General features: G+C 35.8%; 4 protein-coding genes and 2 pseudogenes across 7 annotated transcripts; 4 read left to right on the top strand and 2 right to left on the bottom strand.

The window, feature by feature from the left end:
• Positions 1 to 337: 337 nt before the first annotated feature.
• On the top strand, positions 338 to 2,352 carry LOC132186481 (methyl jasmonate esterase 1). The gene is made up of 3 exons (XM_059600460.2): positions 338 to 794; positions 972 to 1,109; positions 1,510 to 2,352. Exons 1-3 carry the CDS (start codon positions 432 to 434, stop codon positions 1,789 to 1,791), a joined length of 783 nt encoding a protein of 260 aa, XP_059456443.2. The 5' UTR covers positions 338 to 431; the 3' UTR covers positions 1,792 to 2,352.
• Positions 2,353 to 5,962: 3,610 nt separating this feature from the next.
• LOC132187710 (salicylic acid-binding protein 2) lies at positions 5,963 to 8,263 on the top strand. The gene is made up of 3 exons (XM_059602116.2): positions 5,963 to 6,440; positions 7,318 to 7,455; positions 7,630 to 8,263. Exons 1-3 carry the CDS (start codon positions 6,069 to 6,071, stop codon positions 7,909 to 7,911), a joined length of 792 nt encoding a protein of 263 aa, XP_059458099.2. The 5' UTR covers positions 5,963 to 6,068; the 3' UTR covers positions 7,912 to 8,263.
• A 1,794-nt stretch (positions 8,264 to 10,057) lies between these two features.
• On the top strand, positions 10,058 to 12,052 carry LOC132186484 (salicylic acid-binding protein 2-like; annotated as a pseudogene).
• A 20-nt stretch (positions 12,053 to 12,072) lies between these two features.
• LOC132186488 (uncharacterized) lies at positions 12,073 to 14,047 on the bottom strand (annotated as a pseudogene). The gene is made up of 2 exons (XR_015912607.1): positions 13,390 to 14,047; positions 12,073 to 12,158 (listed from the first exon to the last, which is right to left on the bottom strand). The product of XR_015912607.1 is annotated as an uncharacterized LOC132186488 (transcript).
• LOC132186487 (golgin) lies at positions 13,802 to 19,768 on the bottom strand. Of its 3 annotated transcripts, XR_015912605.1 has the most exons (13): positions 19,583 to 19,768; positions 19,385 to 19,453; positions 19,230 to 19,283; positions 19,051 to 19,134; positions 18,535 to 18,621; positions 17,845 to 18,450; positions 17,142 to 17,621; positions 15,899 to 15,960; positions 15,706 to 15,811; positions 15,505 to 15,584; positions 14,789 to 15,118; positions 14,074 to 14,413; positions 13,802 to 13,891 (listed from the first exon to the last, which is right to left on the bottom strand). XR_015912605.1 is itself a non-coding variant. In XM_059600466.2 (12 exons), the coding sequence occupies exons 1-12, from the start codon at positions 19,649 to 19,651 to the stop codon at positions 14,371 to 14,373; spliced, it is 2,070 nt and encodes a 689-aa protein (XP_059456449.2). In that variant the 5' UTR covers positions 19,652 to 19,768; the 3' UTR covers positions 14,044 to 14,370. The 3 variants fall into 3 exon arrangements, 1 of the variants encoding a protein (XP_059456449.2); XR_015912606.1 differs by lacking the exon at positions 18,535 to 18,621; XM_059600466.2 differs by lacking the exon at positions 13,802 to 13,891 and having other exon boundaries at positions 14,044 to 14,413.
• Positions 19,769 to 20,007: 239 nt separating this feature from the next.
• On the top strand, positions 20,008 to 22,386 carry LOC132187709 (Pentatricopeptide repeat (PPR) superfamily protein). The gene has a single exon (XM_059602115.2). It carries the CDS (start codon positions 20,116 to 20,118, stop codon positions 22,237 to 22,239), a length of 2,124 nt encoding a protein of 707 aa, XP_059458098.2. The 5' UTR covers positions 20,008 to 20,115; the 3' UTR covers positions 22,240 to 22,386.
• The last annotated feature ends 509 nt before the right edge of the window (positions 22,387 to 22,895 follow it).

The following is a 22,895-nucleotide window of genomic DNA, read 5'->3' as shown; positions in this document are numbered from 1 at the left end:
TAGAAAGTGATTGCAGCCATGAGGGCCCGAGTCCTTATCAGCTTTCAATTATTTTCCCTCACCTTTTCCTTTCCCTCTTGTTTCCCACCAACCATACACACGGTAAGAGTAATGGTAAAAGAGTATTCCAACTTTCAAAACATTTTTTATTTTTTAAAAAATGAAAATCAATGATATTTTAGTCTTTTTATTGTACTTATAACGTCTAAAATTAACGAAAGGATTCTAATTGAGAGTAATTGAAAGTTCAGGGATCCAAAATGAGAGATTTAAAAGTTCAAAAATTTATAAAATCGGATGAAAGATCAAGGACCAAAGTGAAGTTTCCCTAAAAATTAAAATACTACCAAAACACCGGATCTTACCCTTTCTTTCCCGTTAAAAGGGACTTTTTTTACACCAGATAATAGAATAGCAAAGTGCAAGGAAAAATGATGAATCGGAAGCACTTTGTTCTAGTTCATGGGATTTGCCATGGAGCATGGTGCTGGTACAAGCTTGCTACGCTGCTCAAATCAGCTGGTCACCGTGTCACTGCCCTGGACCTTGGTGCTAGCGGAGTCAACCCTAAGCGGCTGGATGAGGTATATTCCATTTCTGATTCGCTGCAACCGTTGACGGATTTCTTAGCTTCTCTGCCACACAACGAGCGGGTCATTTTAGTGGGTCACAGTTATGGTGGCATGGGCATTTCCCTAGCCATGGAGAGTTTTCCAGATAAGATCTTAGTGGCAGTTTATGTCACTGCCTTTATGCCAAATATTATACTTCCACCGTCAACTCTGTTGCAAGAGGTAAAGAAGAATTATTATTATTATTATTATTTTTTTTTTGGGTGGTTGGTTAATATTTTTATTCTGAAATAAAAAAATAAAAAATTGAAACACAATATTTTGTTGGTTAATATTCATATTTTGTTGGTTGTCATTTTCATTTTGTTTTTTTTTTTTTGGGTGGTATTTTGAAACCAGTTCTTTAAGAGAACCCCAAAGGAGTCTCTGTTGGATTTCCACTTCTCCTTCGATCATGGACCAGAAAACCCACCAACTTGGGCTGTATGTGGACCGAATTACATGGCAGCCAATATCTACCAACACTGCCAAGCGCAGGTGAGTACATTAAGCAAGTTACCATAAGCTTAAGCTTGTTAGTGTTGGACAATTTTTTATACAACTCAAATATGTAATTAGTGTGTTAGAGTTGAGAGTCTAATCCGTTTACTTAAAAGAGTTGGGTTATAATTTATTTTTATAGTCTTATACTAATATTTCGATATGATTTGAATATGATACGACAATTTTTTACACGATCCGCAAATTTGACATTAACCCACCGTAAAATTAGTAGGTTAGGGTTAAATAGGTCTAACCTATTTAATTAAACGAGTCGAGTTAAAATTGACCTATATAATCTTATATTAAAGGGTTGATACGATTCAAACCTGACATGCGAATAACGAGTTGCCACTGACAAAATATTTTTAATGTTGTATTAAATTTTTGAATGAAGGATTTGGAATTAGCAAAAATGTTGGTGAAGCCAAGTAAGTTATTCTTGCAAGACTTGGCAATGGAATCTCTGCTCACAGAGGAAAAATTCGGGTCAGTAAGTCGGGTTTATATCGTATGCAATAAAGATGAGTTGCTAAAGGAAGATTTTCAGCGGTGGATGATTGAGAAGAGCCCGCCCAAAGAAGTGAAATCAATCGCAGGAGCTGACCACATGGTCATGCTTTCAAAAGCCAACGAGCTTTGTCTCTGTCTCCAACAACTTGCTGAGAAATACTGTTGAGTAGGTCATCGGAAAAGCCTTAACATGGCGATGTGCTTCCAACGCCATCTACGCATCGGTTTCCGGCAAGCACGCAATCGGCTTTTCTTCCGGCTATTGTCATCCGCTTAGTGTGCTCCTATTTTTAAATTTTTAGTTATATTGCTTTGATTTTCCCTGTATTTTTCTTGTTTTTCTTGCTGCTTGTAATAAGGTCATGTCCTCTTTCTTGATCTTCTCGCTTGTTATTTTGGTCCAGACCCCTGGGGTTGTGGATATGAACGATATCCTGGCTTTCGGGTTCAGGAGGATGTGTGTCGGCATGGGGTTCTTTTGATCCCAAGGTCGAGGAATAAAAGCTACCTATGCATTAGTTTGTGTCTGCCTAGCGCAGATCTGTTATTCCAACTGAAGATTAGTTATAGGTTAGCGGATCTTTGGCGTCTTTGATGTGTAATCTTTTAGTTACGACTTTGATCTTTTAGCTTCGGCTAGGATCTTTCAAAACGTTATGTTATGTGATTGTAAGAGTTTTAATGCTCTTGATTCCTTTATTAATGAGATAAGAATGATTTTCCTTAAAAAAAAAAAAAAAAAATTATAATAATTAAGGATGTCTTTCATGTATAATATGGAATTAATTGACATTATATTAAGGATGTCTTTCTTTCCATCCACGTCAATAACAGTTGTGAAAGCATAATTAAAAGTTCAAAATAATAGAAAAATTGGAGATCTGCATTTTGCACTCCTTTGCTAGCTTCAAAAGATTCCATATCACCTAAAATTTTTTTCTCTTTTATTTTTTTTGGCATTAAATACTTATGTCCCTTACTAAAATTGTTTATGGGAGGTAACTCAATCGGTTAAAGACCAAGTGATGGTCTAGTTTGAATTGTCCATCTCCTTTTGTATGGACATGTACAAAAAAATAAAATAAAATTTGTCTCAAGGACATGTTAGAATGTGCTCTTAATACAAAAAGCTCAATTTACATAAAAATTGTAATAAGTAAAGAAAAGAGACAGAAGAAAACGAATTAACTCATCAAAGGTCACATCCAGCAACTCAGTCAAACGAAATCACAAAAAAGCAGACAAAATCAGTGCCAATGAGAAACGTTCAACGTCAAATCTCAGCAACCATCTTTGACAAAGGGAAACAAAGATCACACCAACCTCCATTATTATAACTTAATTATTCATTCTTTATGTTTGTGGCTAGTGATAATATATAACACTGAATAATCATGCACACTTGTGTTATTTAATTATAAAATATAATCAACTAATTATTTAAACAATAAAAATATATATATATTATAAAATTGGCGTGCATGACCGTTCATGCACGCTAGTATTATGTAAATCACTACTAAATAATTGTAATTTGTTTACCGTAAATTCTTATCTACATCGGATCTAATGTAATGCAGAAGTCTTTAATTTTTTTTGTTTAACAAGATTAAGATTTAGGAGTCAAAATTGTGACTTCAATATTATGTGTGATATTTATGAGATATAAATGTGGTATATAACATTACTCAAAGTAAAATATTCATATATCTTAAGCTTTTAAATTAGAGTGATGCTAGAAATTATCATTTTATTCTACAATTATCTTACAATTCTATGGTGACAATTCCAATATATATATATATATATATATATATATATATATTTTAAAAGAAAAAAAAATGACAAGTTCAATGATTGGTTGAGATTGTCATATAAACATTATAAGACTACTGTAGATAAAAATATGGTATATAATATTACTCTTCAAATTTTACTATATTTATCCCAAATGTGAGTAGAAAATACTTGTTAAAAGGACAAACATTTTATGAATATATCACAAAATTAACATGACAAATTCATAACCTAAATATCGCAATTAGAAAACTTGAGATGTGTTAGAAAACTATATTAAATTTTATTTTATGATAATATTTAAAATTTGTGCATTTAATAGTATAAATGATTCTACACTATTTAATTAATAAAAATATATTAATATTAACTTCTTTTTTTTTTTTTTTGTAAGATATTAATATTAACTTTAAATCGTGATCTATCATTTCAAAAGGGATTCTATTATGGCACGTATGCTGAATTCATTGGCCAATGAAAAACAAAGATATTTCTTTGCCTTTTGTTTTTCAAAGCTAGTTTAACACCTGTCGCTAATAACATTTGAATATTTGATTTGGAAACCAATTCTCTACGTTTTATTAGCTGTCATTCCTGATAAGACCCCACGCCTCCCCATTTTTTATTTTTAAATATCTCAATCCATTAAACTAGAAGATTTACGTGAAACAAAAGTTTTTAGAGGGTGGGCAACCCAACAATAAACTCAGATTGAAATAAGCAGTGCCAGTGAAAATGGAAAAGAAATTAAAAAAAAAAAAAACCAAACGCTAAACAGGAAATGAGTGTTTTATTGACCCCAAAAGAGCCAATTATTTTCGGGTCCTCTATTCCTCGGGCAGAAGCTAAAGATTGAGCTGCATAAAGCGGGTTTGGGCAGCATAACAGAAAAAGATAGATGTAACTCTATCCAAACCTCAGTCCGGCTAAGACAACCCCTGTGGGCTGTGAGGGGGTTAGGGGGTGGAAGCACTACTGATCGATCTGTCAACGACCCAATTAACAAATTAAAAATGTCCTCCACAAGATATATAAGACAACCACGTCCAGGGAGACCAGAACAGAAAAAAAGAAAATACAACAAATAATAAAACAAAAAACATCATCACCACACCTCCCCCATTCATTTTCAGTTTGGCACTACATACATGGACCCAGCGGCGGAGCCACGTTACCCCTTGGGGTGCCATGACATCCCAAGGATTTAATTTTTCTATTTTTTTGTTTTTTTTAACCCAAGGCACCCTCAAAATAAAAAAATATTATTATTATTATTTTTTTTTACAATTTTACCTATCCATTATTCAAGACAGCAACCCTTCTTTAGCACCCCCATTTAACCCACAACAATTTAATCCACTACAACCCTTCTCCTGCACCAAAAAAAAAAATCTCTAAGACTCTCTCTCTTAAACTCTCTCTAGTCTCTTTGTAAAGTACAATTCTAGACATTTTTTTTTATTATTTTTTTTAATATTTTTGTTTTTTTGATATAATGTTGACTTGTTACATTTCTAATATATTAATTTGAGCACATATTTATGAACTTTTATAAATATTTTTTATGATACATATATTATGTGAATTTACTAAATTTTAAGATAAAGAAAATTTTTAAGATACCAACAAAATTTTAGCCGCACCCCAAGACTGCATGGACCCACCGATTCTTTTCCATCTGCCCTTAACGTCTGACTGACGGTCTGAGCCACCTGACCTGACTATTGTTTTTGGCAATCCTAAACAAACTTCTCTTTTCCTTTTACAACTCATTACATATTAATATTATTATTATTATTATTATTATTGGATTGAAATTCTTTAGAATTTCTTTTAAATTTGAAAATTTTAAATTTATAAATTTTAACTGTTTATCTTATTAAAGCATTTAAAATAAGTCACATTTTATTATTTAATGAAAAAATATAATTTATTAAATTGTTTTATAGTAACTTTTTTATTAAATGTTAAAATATGACTTATTTTAAACGCTTAAATAAAATAAATAAGTAAAATTTATAAATTTAAGGGTTAAATACCAAATACTTCCTGGGGTTTGGTAACTTTATTTTTACCCCCTTGGGGTTTCATTTTCATCACAGGACCTCCTTGTGATTTTGATAAAGGATCAAGTTAGTCCATCTGTTAGGACTGACACGTGGACCAATCAGATGCTGACATGTGGCACATATTTAATCTTTTTTTTTGCTTTAAAGAAAAAAAAATTTTAATATTACAAAGTCAATTTTTGGCACTGTACATGTCAGATGGCACTGTAGCTGAAACAGTGCCGTTTCAGCTACAGTGCCAACCCTGGCTGGAGGCAAACATAGCTTTTATGGATTCCATAAAGAGCTGGTTGTGAATTTTTTTTGTTTAAATAATAATAAAAAGCAATAAATTAATTTATGTGATATAAAAATGAAGTGACATTTAATTTTTTTTAAAAAACTAAAGTTAAAAAAGTTGTTTGATAATAAGAAATAAATAGGTTGATAAGAAGAGTGAAGGCAAAAAATTAAAATAAATGGTTAGATTAAAGTGTAAGACTAGTCAGAAAAATGGGCCTTCCACATGGTTGTAAAGAGATCCACACTAGACAAGTTATATAAGCAGTAGCAAGAAGATGAAAGAGCAGAATGAAAAATGGAAGCTTCAAGAGAGCAAACCCATTTTGTTCTAGTGCATGGGGCATGCCATGGGGCTTGGTGCTGGCACAAGCTCAAACCACTGCTCGAGTCCGCCGGCCACCGGGTCACGGCGCTTGATCTTGAGGCTTCAGGCATCAACATGAAGGCAATCCAAGATGTTCATACTCTTCATGACTACACTCAACCTTTGCTGGATCTTCTGGCTTCACTCCCTCCAAATCAAAAGGTGGTGCTTGTTGGGCATAGCCTGGGAGGCTTGAATTTGGCCATTGCAACCGACAAGTACCCGGAGAAGGTAGCCGTTGGTGTTTTCGTCACCGCCTTTATGCCAGATACCACACACAAGCCATCATATGTCTTGGATCAGGTATTTCAGTTTGCTAATTCTAAATTTGAAATTATATTTCGAAGCTGCTCCTCCTAATTCCCATTGACTTAGGTTTTTTTTATTTTTTATTTTATTTTTTCCGAGATTCTAACTTTGTCATATATTTTATACTTAAAAAAAAAATAGAATGATAAAAGAAAGCCCAATATGGTCATTCCGCACTTTATTTTGGAGAAATTTCAATTTTTGTGAGTGAAAATTTTAAAATGCATATAAATTTAATAGATCTATCTATTTAAATTTGTGGACTTATATATATTTTACAAAAATTTAATTGTGAAATCTTCTATTCTTACCAAGATACTTAAAAGATTATTAAGAAAAAAAAAAATCTGTCTATTCTTGTAATAATGTAAAGAACTTATCTTTTTAAAATTGACGTGATTGGTCTTATCATTAGTCGATTTTTATATTAATTTTCGTAGAATGCCTATTGAATCGTACCAAGTTGAACGTGACTTCTTAATATGGTGGACAAAGGAGGGAAATGAGTAGACTGTCTATATATATATATATATATATATATAAAAGGACCGTGATACACAGTACGGCACGTTGCGTGCTGTTTAGCTTCACCCTATATATAGACGTGTTGAATAAGCTGAATCTGATTTAGGGTTAAATACCTTTCTATTTCCTATAGTTTAACGGTTTTATTTTTTGTCCTTTCAATTTTAATTTGCATCACAATGGTATTTGGGTAATGGCAAAAAATAGAAATGATACATCTGTCTAAATTTCGTTCAAAATTTAACAAAAAGTCATGTTAACACTATTAAAAAAATCAACGTGTGTCCATATATTATTCAACCGAAATTGCATTTAATTGTTGTCATTTTATATATCTCTGAAATAGTATGTTGAGAGAACCCCAGCAGACAACTGGTTGGACACACAGTTTTCATCCTATGGAAAAGTCAACCAACCTTTAACGTCAATGTTTTTTGGCCCCAACTTCCTGTCCTTCAAGCTCTATCAACTAAGCCCCATTGAGGTACTTTCTCTCTTTTCATGGTTTAAATTAAATTTCACGACACCTAATAGTACAAATGTTGTCTGTGTTATTACGCTATTTAAAATTTAAAACAACTGGTGTACGTACGTACTTGCACATTTGAAGTATTTTGTATTGGCTTCTAACAATAATTACATTGTAATTTGTTTAAAGGATTTTGAGCTGGCCAAGACTTTAGTAAGGCCAGGATCATTGTTTCGTGAGGACTTGTCCGAGGCCAAGAATTTCTCAAATGAGGGATATGGGTCGGTGTTGCGAGTTTATGTTGTGTGTGATGAGGATTTAGGAATAAGCAAGGAATTTCAAACATGGATGATTGAAAACAGTGGTGCTAAAGACGTGATGGAGATTAAGGGTGCTGATCATATGGCAATGCTTTCAAAACCACAGGAACTTTGCGACCGTCTCCTCGAGATCGCACGTAAATACGCTTAGAATTATTTACATGTTATTATCAACAACACTACTAGCGACCAATATGGGGAAAAATATCATCTTTATTTCAAATCCCTTCCATTTCTTTTAGTTAGTGCATTGAGAAATGTAATGTTGTCCAAAAATTTAAACCTCAAAAAAATTTGGACAATTTTGTCATTCTAGATGCAATAACGAGAGGAAATTGAGAAAATTTGAAATGGAGAAAATCCTTTTCCGGCATAGGGAGGGTTTGTTATCTACTAATAAAGACATGATGTGCGTTTAGTATAATGCGTTTATTGTGAAGTGAGAATGTCTTCAGGATGATTATCCTTTCTATTTTTATTTCAAATGAAATGGAGGTGAATTATTTTAGGGTTAAGATTAGAGTTCACAAGACTTAATGCTGTATGTATTGTCGCATCATTTAAAACTTTTTACTACGTGGCAATATGTACATCATTAAATACAATAAAACAAAATGTTGACCGTTAATACGTTTATTCAATTTTAAGAATACGGTATGATTATGCAATTTCCAAGAGGTAAGAGCACAACCCCTTCGGTTTTAAGAACATGACCATGTAATTGAGCCATTGATTGCCTTCATCTCATTTGTTGGATTATTCTCGATCATCCACCTTTGAAAATCCTCTTTTATGACAGTCTTGGTCACAAACAATGTGAACTCTACTAGCCGACCTAGCGAAAGGGGGGACTGGAGCAGCCATGTCTCTTCTCAAGCCCCTCCCCCTCCCACCATAAAAAATGGGTATCCGTTTTTTTATAGTCTTATTATGATGGTCCCTTCCAAAAACAAAGGAAAAAAAGTCAATGCAGTCCGGCCCTTTAGTTAAGTTCTTAGTTCCATCTTTGAAATTTACCGACCCGTATTTCTCCTTGGTTAGATCTGCTTCTGTTTGCAATATCACCATAGAGACGGGCAAGTCTCACCAACGACGTTGCACGAGATCTAAATCGGTAAGCTCGGGTTTTGATTCATTGAATATGTGAATAAATTTAAGAAGAAAAGTAGTTGGATGAATTTCAATTCTAATAGACTGCCATATGTTTCTTTGCTTGTCCATTAAAATATGAAGAAAAGTAAGAACATTCCTGACAGCCTCACTAAAACTATTTTTTGATTATTTTGGTGAGGCAATTTAACAAAAATAATTAAAATTATCTATTTTTAACCTCACAATTTTAACCAAAAATAAATTGTGAGTGAACAGTATTCATTATCTTTAATGAGTATTATTCACTCACCAAATGAATAAAAAATAATATAACTTCTCTCTTCTTCCATATTCTTTGAAAAAGTATATATATAAAGATGTATTTGAAAAAAAAATTTAAATGGATTAATGAAAGTTGATAGTTAAAATAATGAGGCTGTTAAGTGTGCTTTTAAAAAAATAGGTAGTTAAAATAGAGAAAAATGTACTTTTGATTATTTTGGTGAGTAAAATTTGCTGAAGCCACTAAGAATGCTCTAAAATAGACTACTTTATCTTTGTTTCCTTGTCCAATAAAAGGAAAAGAAGGGATAGCATTCTAAGTTTATAAACTTTTGTAGCCTAATAATAAAAATATTCATTTGAACTTCTAAAAAATATATATGCATTTGTACCTTTTAAAAAAAAATTGCATTTGTGGTTAGAAATAGAAACGACGAAGGTTATAATATGATTGCAACATGAGGGAGGGCCTAGGTGAAAGGAAATTCTTTCCATATCAATCAAAGAGTGGAAAGAACTTTTTCCCCTTTCACCTTTCCATTTTTATTTTTTTCTGCACAATTCAGTGAATTCACCTGTCCCTTTTTAGCTTTCATTTTCCCTCTCTTTCCTTCCAACTAAATACACAGTGGTTTTTGCAGTTTTCAATTGTGGTTCAAATAGGTTCACCTTAATCTGTGTTTATTTTGCTTCTGTAACTACCTTGAGTGGTCCCTTGAGAGGACCGGGTCACTTGTTTGACCTATTTTATATCCTTTGTAATTATTTTTGCACTATTTTAATTTGTTTTGAGTTTGTTATTGGGAAGCCCATCTCATTTTCGTTTATAGAATTGTTCACTCATTTTCTTCAAGATAAAGAGTGGGAAGGATCTCCTACAACCTTTTTCTTGTTATATATATGAAGAGAGCTAAAATATCAATTACAGGTCAAACTATGAATTTATAAAGCAAACTACGTATAACTATATTTTTAAAAATTGCAAACTCAAATAAACAGTATGAGCAACCTTCAGATCCATTATATAAAGCACTACTAAGAAGATGAAAGAGCATAATGAAAAATGGAAGCTTCAAGAGAGCAAACTCATTTTGTTCTAGTGCATGGGATATGCCATGGGGCTTGGTGCTGGCACAAGCTCAAACCACGGCTCGAGTCCGCCGGCCACCGGGTCACCGCGCTTGATCTTGCAGCTTCGGGCATCAACATGAAGGCAATCCAAGATGTTCATACTTTTCATGAATATAGTGAGCCTTTGTTGGATCTTTTTGCTTCACTTCCTCCAAATCAAAAGGTGATACTTGTTGGGCATAGCCTGGGAGGCTTGAATTTGGCCATTGCAATGGAAAAGTACCCGGAGAAGGTAGCCGTTGGGGTTTTCGTCACCGCCCTTATGCCAGATACCACACACAAGCCATCATACGTCTTGGATCAGATACGACATCAACAAGAAGTATTTGGTACTTCTAAATTTGCATTTGGCAAAAATATGGCCCTTCCCCCTTTTAAATTATATTTCGAAGCTACTCCTAATTGGCATTGTGGTAACGTTCTTTAATGAAAAAAAAAAAAAAAAAAAAAAAAAAAAAAATTGAAAAAGACTCACTTACTCTTGTCAAACTACTAACAAATCGACAATATCCTCTTCAAACTATCAAAAATTGTCAATATCCTCTAATAACAAAAATATCCTTAAAATTAAAAAAATCAAAAAACTATTTTCAGAAACTGAACTTACCTTAGACACTTCTTTCGTTAGAGGGGATAAATGGGTCATTATTGCCTCAAAGTTGGTCTAGAATAGATCACACCCTTTGTTCTGGTGGAAATTAGAAAAAACCACTCACTTTCAGTAATATCATTCTGCTATGTTGGGTGGTAGGGGTTGGGCGTTAGGATTAGTCCAAATGGTAGTTCAGTCAAGGAGAGGGGGGAGAGAGATTTGGTACGACTTGGTAAGAGAGAGAATTTTGGATGGTAAAAAAATATGTGCCTCTAGCAGAGATGCAGGACAATTTATAGTTTAGGTTTGAAGAAAATTTCTTGTAAACCAATTCAGAGAAGAATTTTGTCTAAAAGAGAAAAAGAACAATAAAAGATCATAATTGCTTTACTAAGCCCGTGAGAGTTTGGAGTATTTGGTGTCACTGTTTTAGCCGTGACATTCTTTTTTATTTTTTTATTTTTTTAAAATTTTTTATTTGAATAGTATTTTGGGATCCAGCAGACAAATGGTTGGCCACCGAGTTTTCATCCTATGGAAGTGTCAACGAACTTTTAGCGTCAATGTTTTTAGGCCCCAAGTTCTTGTCATCCAAGCTCTATCAACTAGATTAGAAAAAAAAAGCTCTATCAACAAAGCCCCATTGAGGTTCGTTCTCTCTCTCTCTCTCTCTCTCACCCTTTTTGACCCTAGGGCCCCATCCCATGGATAATTATACACGTGTGCAAGACATAATATAAAGACTTTAACACGTGTTTGAATAATTTTGTACTCGTTTTTAACAATAATTATTAACGACCCAAGAGACTTAGCACTCATGACTATCTTTATAAACCACTCATTATATATCAACTTTTTCTCATCTTCTCAATGTATGACCAAAGTGTTACAAATTACGTTGTAATTTGTTCAAGGATCTTGAGCTGGCCAAGACATTGGTAAGGCCAACATCATGGTTTCATGAGGACTTGTCCAAGGTCAAGAATTTCTCAAATGAGGGGTATGGGTCGGTTCCGCAAGTTTATGTTGTTTGCGATGAGCATTTAGCATTAGTAAGGAATATCAGAGATGGATGATTGAAAACGGTGGGGCTAAAGACGTGATGGAGATTAAGGGCGCTGATCATATGGCAATGTTTTCAAAACCACAGGACCTTTGCCATTGTCTCCTTGAGATTGCGCGTAAATACGCTTAAAATGATTTATATGCTATTATCAATAGAGTAATTTATATACTTATCTCTCATCTCACTTTCAAACCTCTAGGCTGATGTTGTAGTGTCCACCATCTCTTGCATCAACCTTTTATTAAAAAACATAAAAATTGAAAGGTTGCCAATTAGCCCAGTTGTATAGAACTAAGATCGGAGATGAATATTTAGAATTACTCTTAATAATAACATCACTATCATGGTATACAGAGTTTTTTGTCTGCTAATAAAGACATGATGTGTGTTTAGTGTTATGAATTTATTGTGAAATCATATTCGATTCAGCTTATAATGACAAAATATATGAGACTTTCTTATGAGATGTTTATCCTCTCCATCTCAATTGAAATAGAGATGAACTATTTCTTGGTCTATATTAGATTTCATAGGATCTAATAGTGTATATATTTCCACACCATTTAAAATTGCTTTAAATGACGTGACTCTATGAAAAAAGACTATTAATGTTGTCAATAGAGCACGTGTACTGAGAAAATAAAAAAGGAGAAAAAGACCACCATGAAATTCCTTGCACCATCAACTACATGCCAAAGCCACGACAATGACAAGAAAAGACAGTCGAATCTAACAGGTATTAAGAAAAATCCACTCGGCAATCGGCATGGCCAATTTTTCTTCCACTATCAGATAATGGTTCTGCCCTAGAAGCATCTACGAAGATCAAGACGAATGTATTAGCTTTAAGTCATGGTCACAGGGTCACGGCCAGCTGTCTTATTTAACCCGTACGCTCATGTAGGCCGGGTCATAGATTGTCCCACACGGACTAAAACGGAAGGGGCCAATAATGACATGTCCCTCTCCAAGCGGCAACATCCATCAAGCAACACGTCAAAATGCTACAATAATAGAAGGCTACTTTAAACATGCAAGGGTAGCTCGAATGTATGTTTCAGAAACTGGAAGATCTAGATTTGTGAATTGGGCTCAAATGGGTACAATGATGTTGCGTATGTAAGATTTACCAAGACCCTCTAAAGGAGGCCACCTTCTGCCATGCGATACGCTAATTTACAAAAACCCGGCGCAGAATGGGCTTTATCTGAGAAATGTGCTCTTCAAATTGTATATAAATAGATTAAAAAAGTGATTAATTGGGTCAGCCTAATTATAACTGTTTAAAAATCATGACATTGCATATTTATCTATTATCCCAAAAATTTTATATTGGACAGTAGATCACAGCTCAATAGTGGACATGCATGATCAAATCGCGGTCCAGCAGGCAGCAGCTCAACCAGGTTTTTTCGTGTAATTTGTGTGTGAGAGAGAGAGAGAGAGAGAGACTGAGCATGAAGTACCTCTTCTTTTAGAGTCAAGAAACTGAGGCCAGGACCTGTCATAAGGGCGACAGCATAAACGGCTACAGAGACTTTCTTGGGGAACCTTTCCATGGCAACAGATATGGAGACTCCTCCATGCTGCGGCCCACCAAGATCACCCTTTCCTCAGATGGAAGAGACGCCATGAACTCCAACAACGGCTCAAGGTATTCGGAGAGTGAATGTACCTCATGCACCTGCTTTGGGTGCATCCCAGAAGCAGCGAATGTCCAGCACCAACACTTTATGACCTGCGGATTTCAACAAAGTTGCCGGTTGCCACCTTATACCAACAGCATGCTCCATGGCAGGATCCATGAACCAGCACATAGTGCTTCTCACTCTTCTCCATCTCACCCTTGCACTCAAAAGTGCTTGATATTCATCGCTTTTACGCTTTGGTAAAGCGTAAAATGTCAGCACAATGGTAGCTTTCACAGGGAGTAATGGATCTTGATGGTCTCCCGTGGATAACAGGTACCTGCAGTCGATTAAATTGAAAAGAATCATGCATCTGTTGTTAATCTGCACAAACAGGGGAAAACACATTACCAAATTAGTCGGTCCATGAGAAAGAATCCAGTTACACCCTTTTCCTCGTCTTTTAGGAAAATTGCACAGCAAATTGAACATATCATATCATAGAACTTAAATCCAAGGCACCTCAACTGCTTGTTGCCGTCAGGCTAATTGTGTTCATACACAGTTCAACATTCATTCAATTCATCCAACCAATCAACTCAACAGAATTTCCGCAACGACATTATGCAAGGAGTCAAGCCAAGCTTTGGAGCAGTCTTTGCAACTATTGTCCGTCCCAGTTGCCTTGATATGTTTCCATCACTAGCAACCACATTCAACCGAAACATCTGGAACAGCTATGCCTCACTGGCAGACATGATCTCATTTTTACCCTTTACTCCAAAGAAATAAATGATGCTCCTAAACAATTCCTCAAAGTTATTTCTCTTCCTTGAAGCAGAGCTCCTGAAATCTTGTCAAACTGCAAAACAAGAGTAAGCAGTTCAGATATCATATCATTCTTGATTATGATATGAACTAAAGAAAAAATAATAGACGTCTAGTTGATTATGATATGAAATTTTTTTCTTTTGCACTCACTTAAAGAAAGGTATATATCATATTTCCAAATCATTCGTAAAGAAAAGAAGACTTTGTTGACATTAGTCGCTATTGAAGAGATGGGGGTATGTTGACAAATACATTAGATACATCATCCATACCGTAGATATTAATTTCACAACTTCCTTTCTTTGAGTGCAAAAGAAAAAAAATTTCAAGAGTCTTATTGAACTCCGCAACAGTAACAATGATGAGAAGTGCACTGGAAGCTGATATTCATTGTCCAGAAACCCACCGTTTCAGAAGCACTTCTGGATTATATGGAAACAACTTCTTCTTGTGAAGACTATCAACAGAATTTCTTAATAAAAGCAAACACTCTCTGGCTCCTCCAAATGGCTGTGTTATATAGTGCTTGCGGGCATGTTCATTGTCTCTGTCGCATTCCTTCTCAAGTGATGTGAGAATTCCAATGTTTTTCACAGGTCCAGGTGTTACATCTACCCGAAAATTTGAGCCATCCAATGACACTTTTCTTTTCTTGCAAGAAGATTGGTTTATAACTTTCCCATCCAAAGAAAATTCCACAAATAAGCGCCATGAGTCGCATACTATGCGCAAGCACCTATGAAGGAACATGTAAAACAAGGGCAAGTAAATGTCAAAGCTATCAGAAATAAAGTATGAGAAACAGAACTCTTCTCTTGCTGCCCTGCATTATAATGTACCAAATAATTCATTAAAAGCATGAAGGGCCAAGGCTAGCTATATACTCTAATGCACCAGATATAATCCAGTAAACCAAATAACCCAGAAAAAAAGGAAGTAAAACCATCAACTAATTAGCCCAACCTAACAGCCTAAATAACCATAGCTAATGAACAGCAAACAAGCTTGAAAGTGAAAGCAGGAAACAAGTCCCCATAAGTAATTTCAAATTATAGCTTTCAAAAGTCAACAGGTTGAAGTGGGGATAAGTGAAAAACATAATCAACCAACTAGAGTACATACCTTAAAAGATATTCTGCACAACTGATTCCTGTGTCTTTTGATATAAGGTAATCAAGAAGAACTTGGTGATCGTAGTGTAACTGCAAGTCATAAAGAGAAGCATATCATAATTCTGTTTCTTTCAAATTGGCTTTAGCACATCATAATCAACCAACTAGACGTCCATTCTTTGTTCTTTCTTTTTTTAAAAAAAAAACTTGCCTCTGAAAGAAATAGATGGAATAGGTGTACAGGATTAAAAAGGTTTGGAACATGAAAAAGAGTATCTTCCTTGACATCTTGAAACATCCTTTCTTCGTTACAAAGCCTGGGTACAATCCAAGAATTTGTTAAAATAGTTTCCAACCAACTTAATTAATCACCAGTAAAAATAACCAGAATGATGATTGCTCACTGTTGCTCTGCGCAAAAAGGTACACCAAGTAGTTGCAAGAGCATTTTAAATAATATATCATCCTACATTTTAAGAGGAAAATCAATAAATAAGAATATAGAAAGTCTAAGAAAAGCAGAAAATATACAAGAGAAGAACAATAAACAACATCTGGAATAATGGTACGTTGCAGCACACAGGGAAAGAAAATTATAGCTGCCTTCATATATGCCTTTTGTTTTGGTAATGCTTTTGTACATTCATATCATGATCATTATCATGTAGCCAAAAATAATTCACCCCTTCAGAGTTCATGAAAAGAGTATATATATATATATATTGCTTTGGAATACAAATCAACAACCACAACTCAAGTAACCCGTCTAAGATTTCTTCCTTGCCTAGCACAATTACTTATCCTATAGGCACTCATGCTATAAAAGCTCCTGCATTAACTCAAGTGATACCCAAGATCAGTGTTCAAGTCTCATCCTAAGCTCGACCACCTTTATTAACTCTTAGCCTACCCAAAGAAGAGAGAAAGGTATACTAGTTCATCATATTATATTTTGGGACATGTCCTCCCTACACTCAGCATTGTACCAGCTACCTGGTTGTTTACCCAATACAATTATGAGAAAAGACCAGTAGACACAGAAACTGACACGCTCCACTTTGATTGATCAGCTGATGTCTTTGGCCCATACATGTTGATCAAAAAAAGGAAATTTTCAAAGCCCTATAAACTTGTTCTGTTGCTTGAAAAAATAAACCTCTGCATAACACTGAGTTGAAGATAGCAATGAAAGGGAAACAGAAAACTGAGCACTTCCCATCCCATAAAAATGCCAAACTAATCCACTGTTTATAAAACCCAGGATGATTTTTAGATGAGAATGTCCAGGAATACTAGAGCCCCTGAAATCCTTCCTCGCCAGTTCCAGAATTTCCTTCTACTACCTAGCAGAATGTGACAGACTGCACAAAGGAAACTAGGCAAGGTTGTGCGTGTGTGTTTGTGATGTGTAGTGTTTGTGATTACTTATACATCTTGCTACGCATGGAAGCAATTAGCACAAATAAATGTTATAACAGAAAAAAAATTGAAACCAACAAGTGCATAAGCCGAATAAGCATCAAATTTTCAACACGTACGAAATGCAAGTTGAAGATCTATACATATTCAGGAAATAACAAAAACGTATAACCTTAAAAAATACACAACATTGCAAAGAATAACCTCAAAGGGTTGGGAGATACAAACCTCGTGCATGAATAACTGAAGGAAGGATGAGGCAAATTTTACACATCTTTCAAAATACAATTCATGGTTCAAAAACATCTCAGTTGGAAGATTTCCTTGAAACCACTTATAGAGCTCTAACAAACCCTTCTTTCTAAAGCAACATTCCAGGTCCGAATTTGATTCATAGGTTAAGCATGAATTTGGAGTTATGCATAAACATTGCTTGTCAGTGTTTTCTTGACTGATCAAACTGAAGGAAAGCCTTAGGAAAAGAAAAACAGCCTGCCTCTGTATATGGTGCGAGTGCAGACTATTTATTTCTCCATCAGAAACACTCAATAAAAATGGAGAGCCTTCTAGAGAATCATCCTGACAAGACTTGGGTTGAGTTATGGGCTGCTGCAAAACCTCTTGAAAGTAAGTATGGAGAAATTGTAGCCATGAAACAAGAGTGGAACATTCCAGACGTGTTTGAAAACTAAGCCTGACCATTAGAACCTGCAGAAAATATTTTAGTTGGTTTAATTAAACTGGACTTATAAAGTGATAACACACATTTATAGGGCAATGAACAGGGCAACATTCTTCTACATATGTATAAGTGATTATGACAACCATCTTTCTTGGAATCTTCAGTGCCAATGATTATTGATGTTGTTAAAATTTATGAAGTTCGTTGGATCTCTAAGTTCATTAAGTGAAAAACTAATTCAATCCTTACCAACAACTTATGTCTAAAGTACTGAGAGATGCATGTCTCAACACAATCTCCTTGCTTGCCAAGGCACCAGTATAAAACTTTAGGCACAAGGTTAACGATTTTAAGATGAATTGGATGCTTATGAATTGAAACACCCGTGGCTTCCACAAAATCACTTTCGCCGACCAAGGAACAGAGTAGCTGAAGGAAAGTTCCTAGAAACATGACACATGGCTTTTGCAACACACTGGCGTTTCTGAGAAATGAAGCATCTGCAGAAAAGCTCTTCTGAGAACCACTGTTCTGACCGTCACAACTCTCATCCAACAAATCCCAACGCACATTTGAAAGACAAGAATCTACAGAATCTAAGTACACTTCAAGAAGGTGTTCATCATAGTCTTGCTTCAAATATTTCAAAATATTACGTAAAACTCGAATGATGCCAGCCACTGTAGACCAGTTAGTATTTTGTAGCCTAGGTTTCACAACAGCATAAAAGTTTGATGAATCAGAACTATCTTCGGCTCCAGTGTTTGATGGTGCAGAAGAATATGAAAGTGTGTTGGCCATTGCCAATTCCACGCAAACACAAACCAAATGGATGAATCTTTCCCAGTCACTTTCCTGCAAAACACTCATAGTAATGAAGATAATGGACAGCACAAGGGTATATACACTTAGCTTTCAACACAGTAAATTGTAACATACAGATGCTTCTAAAAACTGAGAAATGAAACTGAGCACATTGCCTGCCAGATGTTGAACATATTGACTCTCCAAAGTTAGCAAAACTATCTGCCAGGAAAAAGCAAAACCAAGAGGTCAAGCACGCCAAACCCAAGTATTGCAGAAACTAGAAAGACAGATTTGCCAACTAGTCAATTCAAACACAAATAACACATAAACCAACAAAATCTCGAGAAATAACAAAAACAAGGGCATTCCTAAGCAGGCATAAGACTCCTGTCTTACTTAACGGATAACAACATTCACAAGACATATCCTAAATTACATATCAACAACTAGCAATATTGCATGGTTGCTGACACAAAATCCTCATCCATCTCCTTCGAACAATGTCTTAGTCTTAGATCCCGGAAAAGGACTCTATAACGATTTCTATACAGTTAAATAGTATGATCATTTACGGGAATGTATTACATTCCGATTACAAAACAAGCATAAAGATTATGATTAATGCAGCAAGATGATGAGCAATATTACCAAGTCAGCTACGATCTTAGCCAAACAGTGATGATCCTCAGAGTTTGAGTACTCACTACTACAGGCCGATTCTGCTTCCTTGCCCTGTTCAAAGTGTACGGTTGTATATTGTTAGATTAAGCTCACCATTTGTGTATGAAAGAGAGAGAGAGAGAGAGAGAGAGAGAGAGGAGGGGTACATTGTCAGAACAGCGATGGAGTTTTCGAGTCCAAAGCTGAATTTCTTTCGAGACCTGAAATTCGAAAGGAATTGAAGATGAATAGTGTGGAATGAGAGATATTAGAAGTTACATGAAGAAGCGAGCAAGAGCGGCGATTTGAGAAGAGAAAGAACCTTAGAAAGAGCGATGAGAATCTGTTGCTCCTTCTCTTTCGTTAAAGAAACCACCATCGCCTCTGGTTCCTGCAAAACGTAATAGAAAGTGGAAGAAATGAAGGCCGAGAAATTTGAGAAACAATTTCAAAAAATAAACATAGAAAATCAAGGAAATTAATAAATTCACGAAACGAAACCGAGAGGCGTAAAACGAACCGTGTACGGACGGAGAGACTCATCGATCAGACGGCAAAGACGCGAGCAATCAGAAGAGCCGCAGGACATTTTTCCGGTTACTGGTTTTGCCGGGGAATAGCTTCGAAATCAGTCTAGAGCTTCTTCTATCGGTTTCGAACTAAGCGTTTTGATGTGTCTTTGAAATGAAAAAGAAATTTATTTTAAATGAATAGTCGAACCTGGTTTTTACGGAAAGACCCGCGCCTGTGAATATATAGAATAAAATTTTAATTATTTAATTTAAAAATATTAGTTGAAATTTTAAGAATAAAAATTTAAAGAAGCCGTAAAGGAGATCATTGTCTGATAAGTTAAAATTAAATATGAACTGTTAAAAAAAATTATAAAAATATCCTATAATTTTATTATTATTATTATTATTTTTTCACATAATCGAAGCCAAATCCTTATGCTAGAGACCGCCCCTGGCTATAAAGAAATTTCTACCACAAAATAAATACAGACTCTGCATTTTTGGCGGTTAGAGATCGTTAAGTGATAACTAACCTTTTATGCCACCGTTGTCGGAGACAGCTTCCTTGGCCACTCTTATACAAAAATGCACCACTGTCACCTCACTGAGGAAAGCGCGTCAAATTCACGCTCTCATCCTAACCACCACCACCACTGTCGATGCCCAAACTCCCTATCTGAACAACAACCTCCTCTCCATGTACGCGCGGTGCAGCTCGCTCGGGGAGTCTCGGTTGGTGTTCGACAAAATGCCTCAGCGAAGTCTTGTTTCGTTCAATGCACTTATCGCAGCATATTCTCGAGCGCCGGACCGTGCGGTTTTGGCGTTCGAATTGCTTGCCCAAATGGAAAGTGAGTTCCTGAGGCCAAATGGCTCGACTTTCACGAGCTTGCTGCAAGCATCTTCTTCGCTTGAGGACTGGTTGGCTGGCTCTTTGCTTCATGCCCAAGTTGTGAAGTTTGGGTTCTTGAATGATGTTTGTGTTCAAACCTCTCTACTTGGGATGTACTCGAACTGTGGGGATTTGGAATCTGCAAAAAGAGTTTTCAGGTTTATAAATGATAAAGATGTGGTAACTTGGAATTCTATCATATTTGGGAACTTAAAGAATGATAAACTCAAGGAGGGGCTTGATATCTTTGGTGGGATGGTGAGGACGGGTGTTATTCCCACTGAGTTTACGTATTCAATGGTTTTGAATGCGTGTGGCAGATTGGGAGATTATCACTGTGGGCAACTTCTTCATGCCCAATTTATTGTTTCAAATGCGCTAGCTGATTTACCTTTGCAAAATGCCTTGCTTGACATGTACTGTAATTGTGGTGATACTCGAAAAGCATTTAGTGTTTTTTTTAGGATGGAAAATCCGGATTTGGTTTCATGGAACTCAATGATTGCTGGGTATTCAGAGAATGAGGAAGGAGAGGAGGCCATGGCTCTGTTTGTCCAGTTGCAGAAAATGTCTCTTCCTAAACCAGATGAGTATACTTATGCAGCCATCATATCTGCGACTGGTGCATTCCTAGCCTCTAATTATGGGAAACCTCTCCATGCCCAAGTTACAAAAGCAGGATTTGAGAGGATTGTCTATGTAGGAAGTACACTGGTTTCCATGTATTTCAAAAATGCTGAAGCTGAATCTGCAGAAAATGTCTTTAATTGGGTTTTAGAGAAGGATGTCGTTCTCTGGACCGAAATGATCATAGGCCATTCTAGAATGGCTGATGGGGGGAATGCAATTAAATTCTTCGATAGAATGTGTCGGGAAGGCCTTAAGATTGATAGTTTTGTTCTCAGTGGAGCATTGGGTGCATGTGCGGACCTTGCAATATTGAAAAAAGGTGAAATGATTCATTCCCAGGCCGTAAAAAGGGGATATGATGCTGAAATGTCTGTCTGTGGGAGTTTGGTAGATATGTATGTCAAAAATGGGGACCTCCAGTCTGCTCAATCAATATTTTTCCAACTTCCAAACCCTGATTTGAAGTGCTGGAACTCAATGCTTGGAGGATATAGTCATCATGGAATGGCAGTGGAGGCACTGCAGCTCTTTGAAGAGATGCTGAATCATGGTATGAGACCAGATCAAGTGACATTTTTGTCTCTACTTTCTGCTTGTAACCACAGAGGGTTGATAGAAAAAGGAAAGTTCTTGTGGAATTATATGAAGGAAAATAGTCTATCACCTGGCCCTAAGCACTATTCTTGCATGGTAAGTTTGCTAAGTCGAGCTGGATTATTGGACGAGGCAGAGGAAATGATAGCTGAATCACCTTACAGAGATAATAATCCAGAACTGTGGAGAACTTTGCTAAGCTCATGTGTCATCAAAAGAAATATGAGAATAGGAGTTCATGCAGCAGAACAAGTTTTAAGATTGGATGCAGAGGACAGTGCAACCCATATCTTGCTTTCTAATCTTTATGCGGCTGCAGGAAGATGGGATGATGTTGCAGAAATGAGACGAAAGATACGGGGATTGATGTTGGAAAAGGATCCCGGGCTAAGCTGGATAGAGGCCAAGAATGATATTCATGCATTTACCTCTGGGGACCAAATGCACCCCATGGCTGATGAAGCCCAAGATGAACTGCATAGGCTACAACAGAACATGAGAAGATCGGAAACAGAAGAATTTGATGCAAGGATTTATTCTACGTAGGTTGAAGAGACTCAGACAAAGTAAGAGCTTGAAATATCATTACTAAGCATTGGTGTTGCAGATTCCTTTTACCAAGTTTGGAAATTGACACAATTTTTGTCCACTTCAAGTACATTGAGCGAGTAATGTTACTCTCCGCACCTATTTATTAAATCCATTTTACATTGGCTTACATGGCATGTTTTAAATAATTTCTCAGGTCAGCCACTTAAAAAAAAAAAAAAAAAAACACACTTAAAATACTTCACATAAGCTAATGTTAATTGAGCTTTGATAAATGAATATAAACTATGAAGAGTAGCATTACCCACATTAAGCACTATGCCCACTATTTCGGCAAGCATCATCTGGGTAGAACCCAACCCAAGCTCAAACTTAAGAAAGAAGAATATACCGACAGCCAAACCAACTGCACGGCGGTGCCTTCACCCATCATTTGATCCCTACGGCCAAGTTCTACTACAATAGATGGGCAGAAGAAACTTCAAAAGGCTCTAATTTTTTGCCTTCACCCATTATTTGATCCCTTCAGCCAAGGTCTACTATAGCATACGGGCAAAAGAAACTTCAAAAGGCTCTAATTTTTGCAATTTTAATCATTTACCCAAAACCTGATGACATATTTACTCGATTGTACTACGTTTAACAAAATATTT

The sequence above is a fragment of the Corylus avellana genome, chromosome 6 (genome assembly GCF_965113065.1).
Source record: "Corylus avellana chromosome 6, dhCorAvel1.hap1.2, whole genome shotgun sequence".
Classification (NCBI taxonomy): domain Eukaryota; kingdom Viridiplantae; phylum Streptophyta; class Magnoliopsida; order Fagales; family Betulaceae; genus Corylus; species Corylus avellana.
Note: the sequence above shows the minus strand (reverse complement) of the source record. Positions and strands in the feature narration are given on the sequence as shown.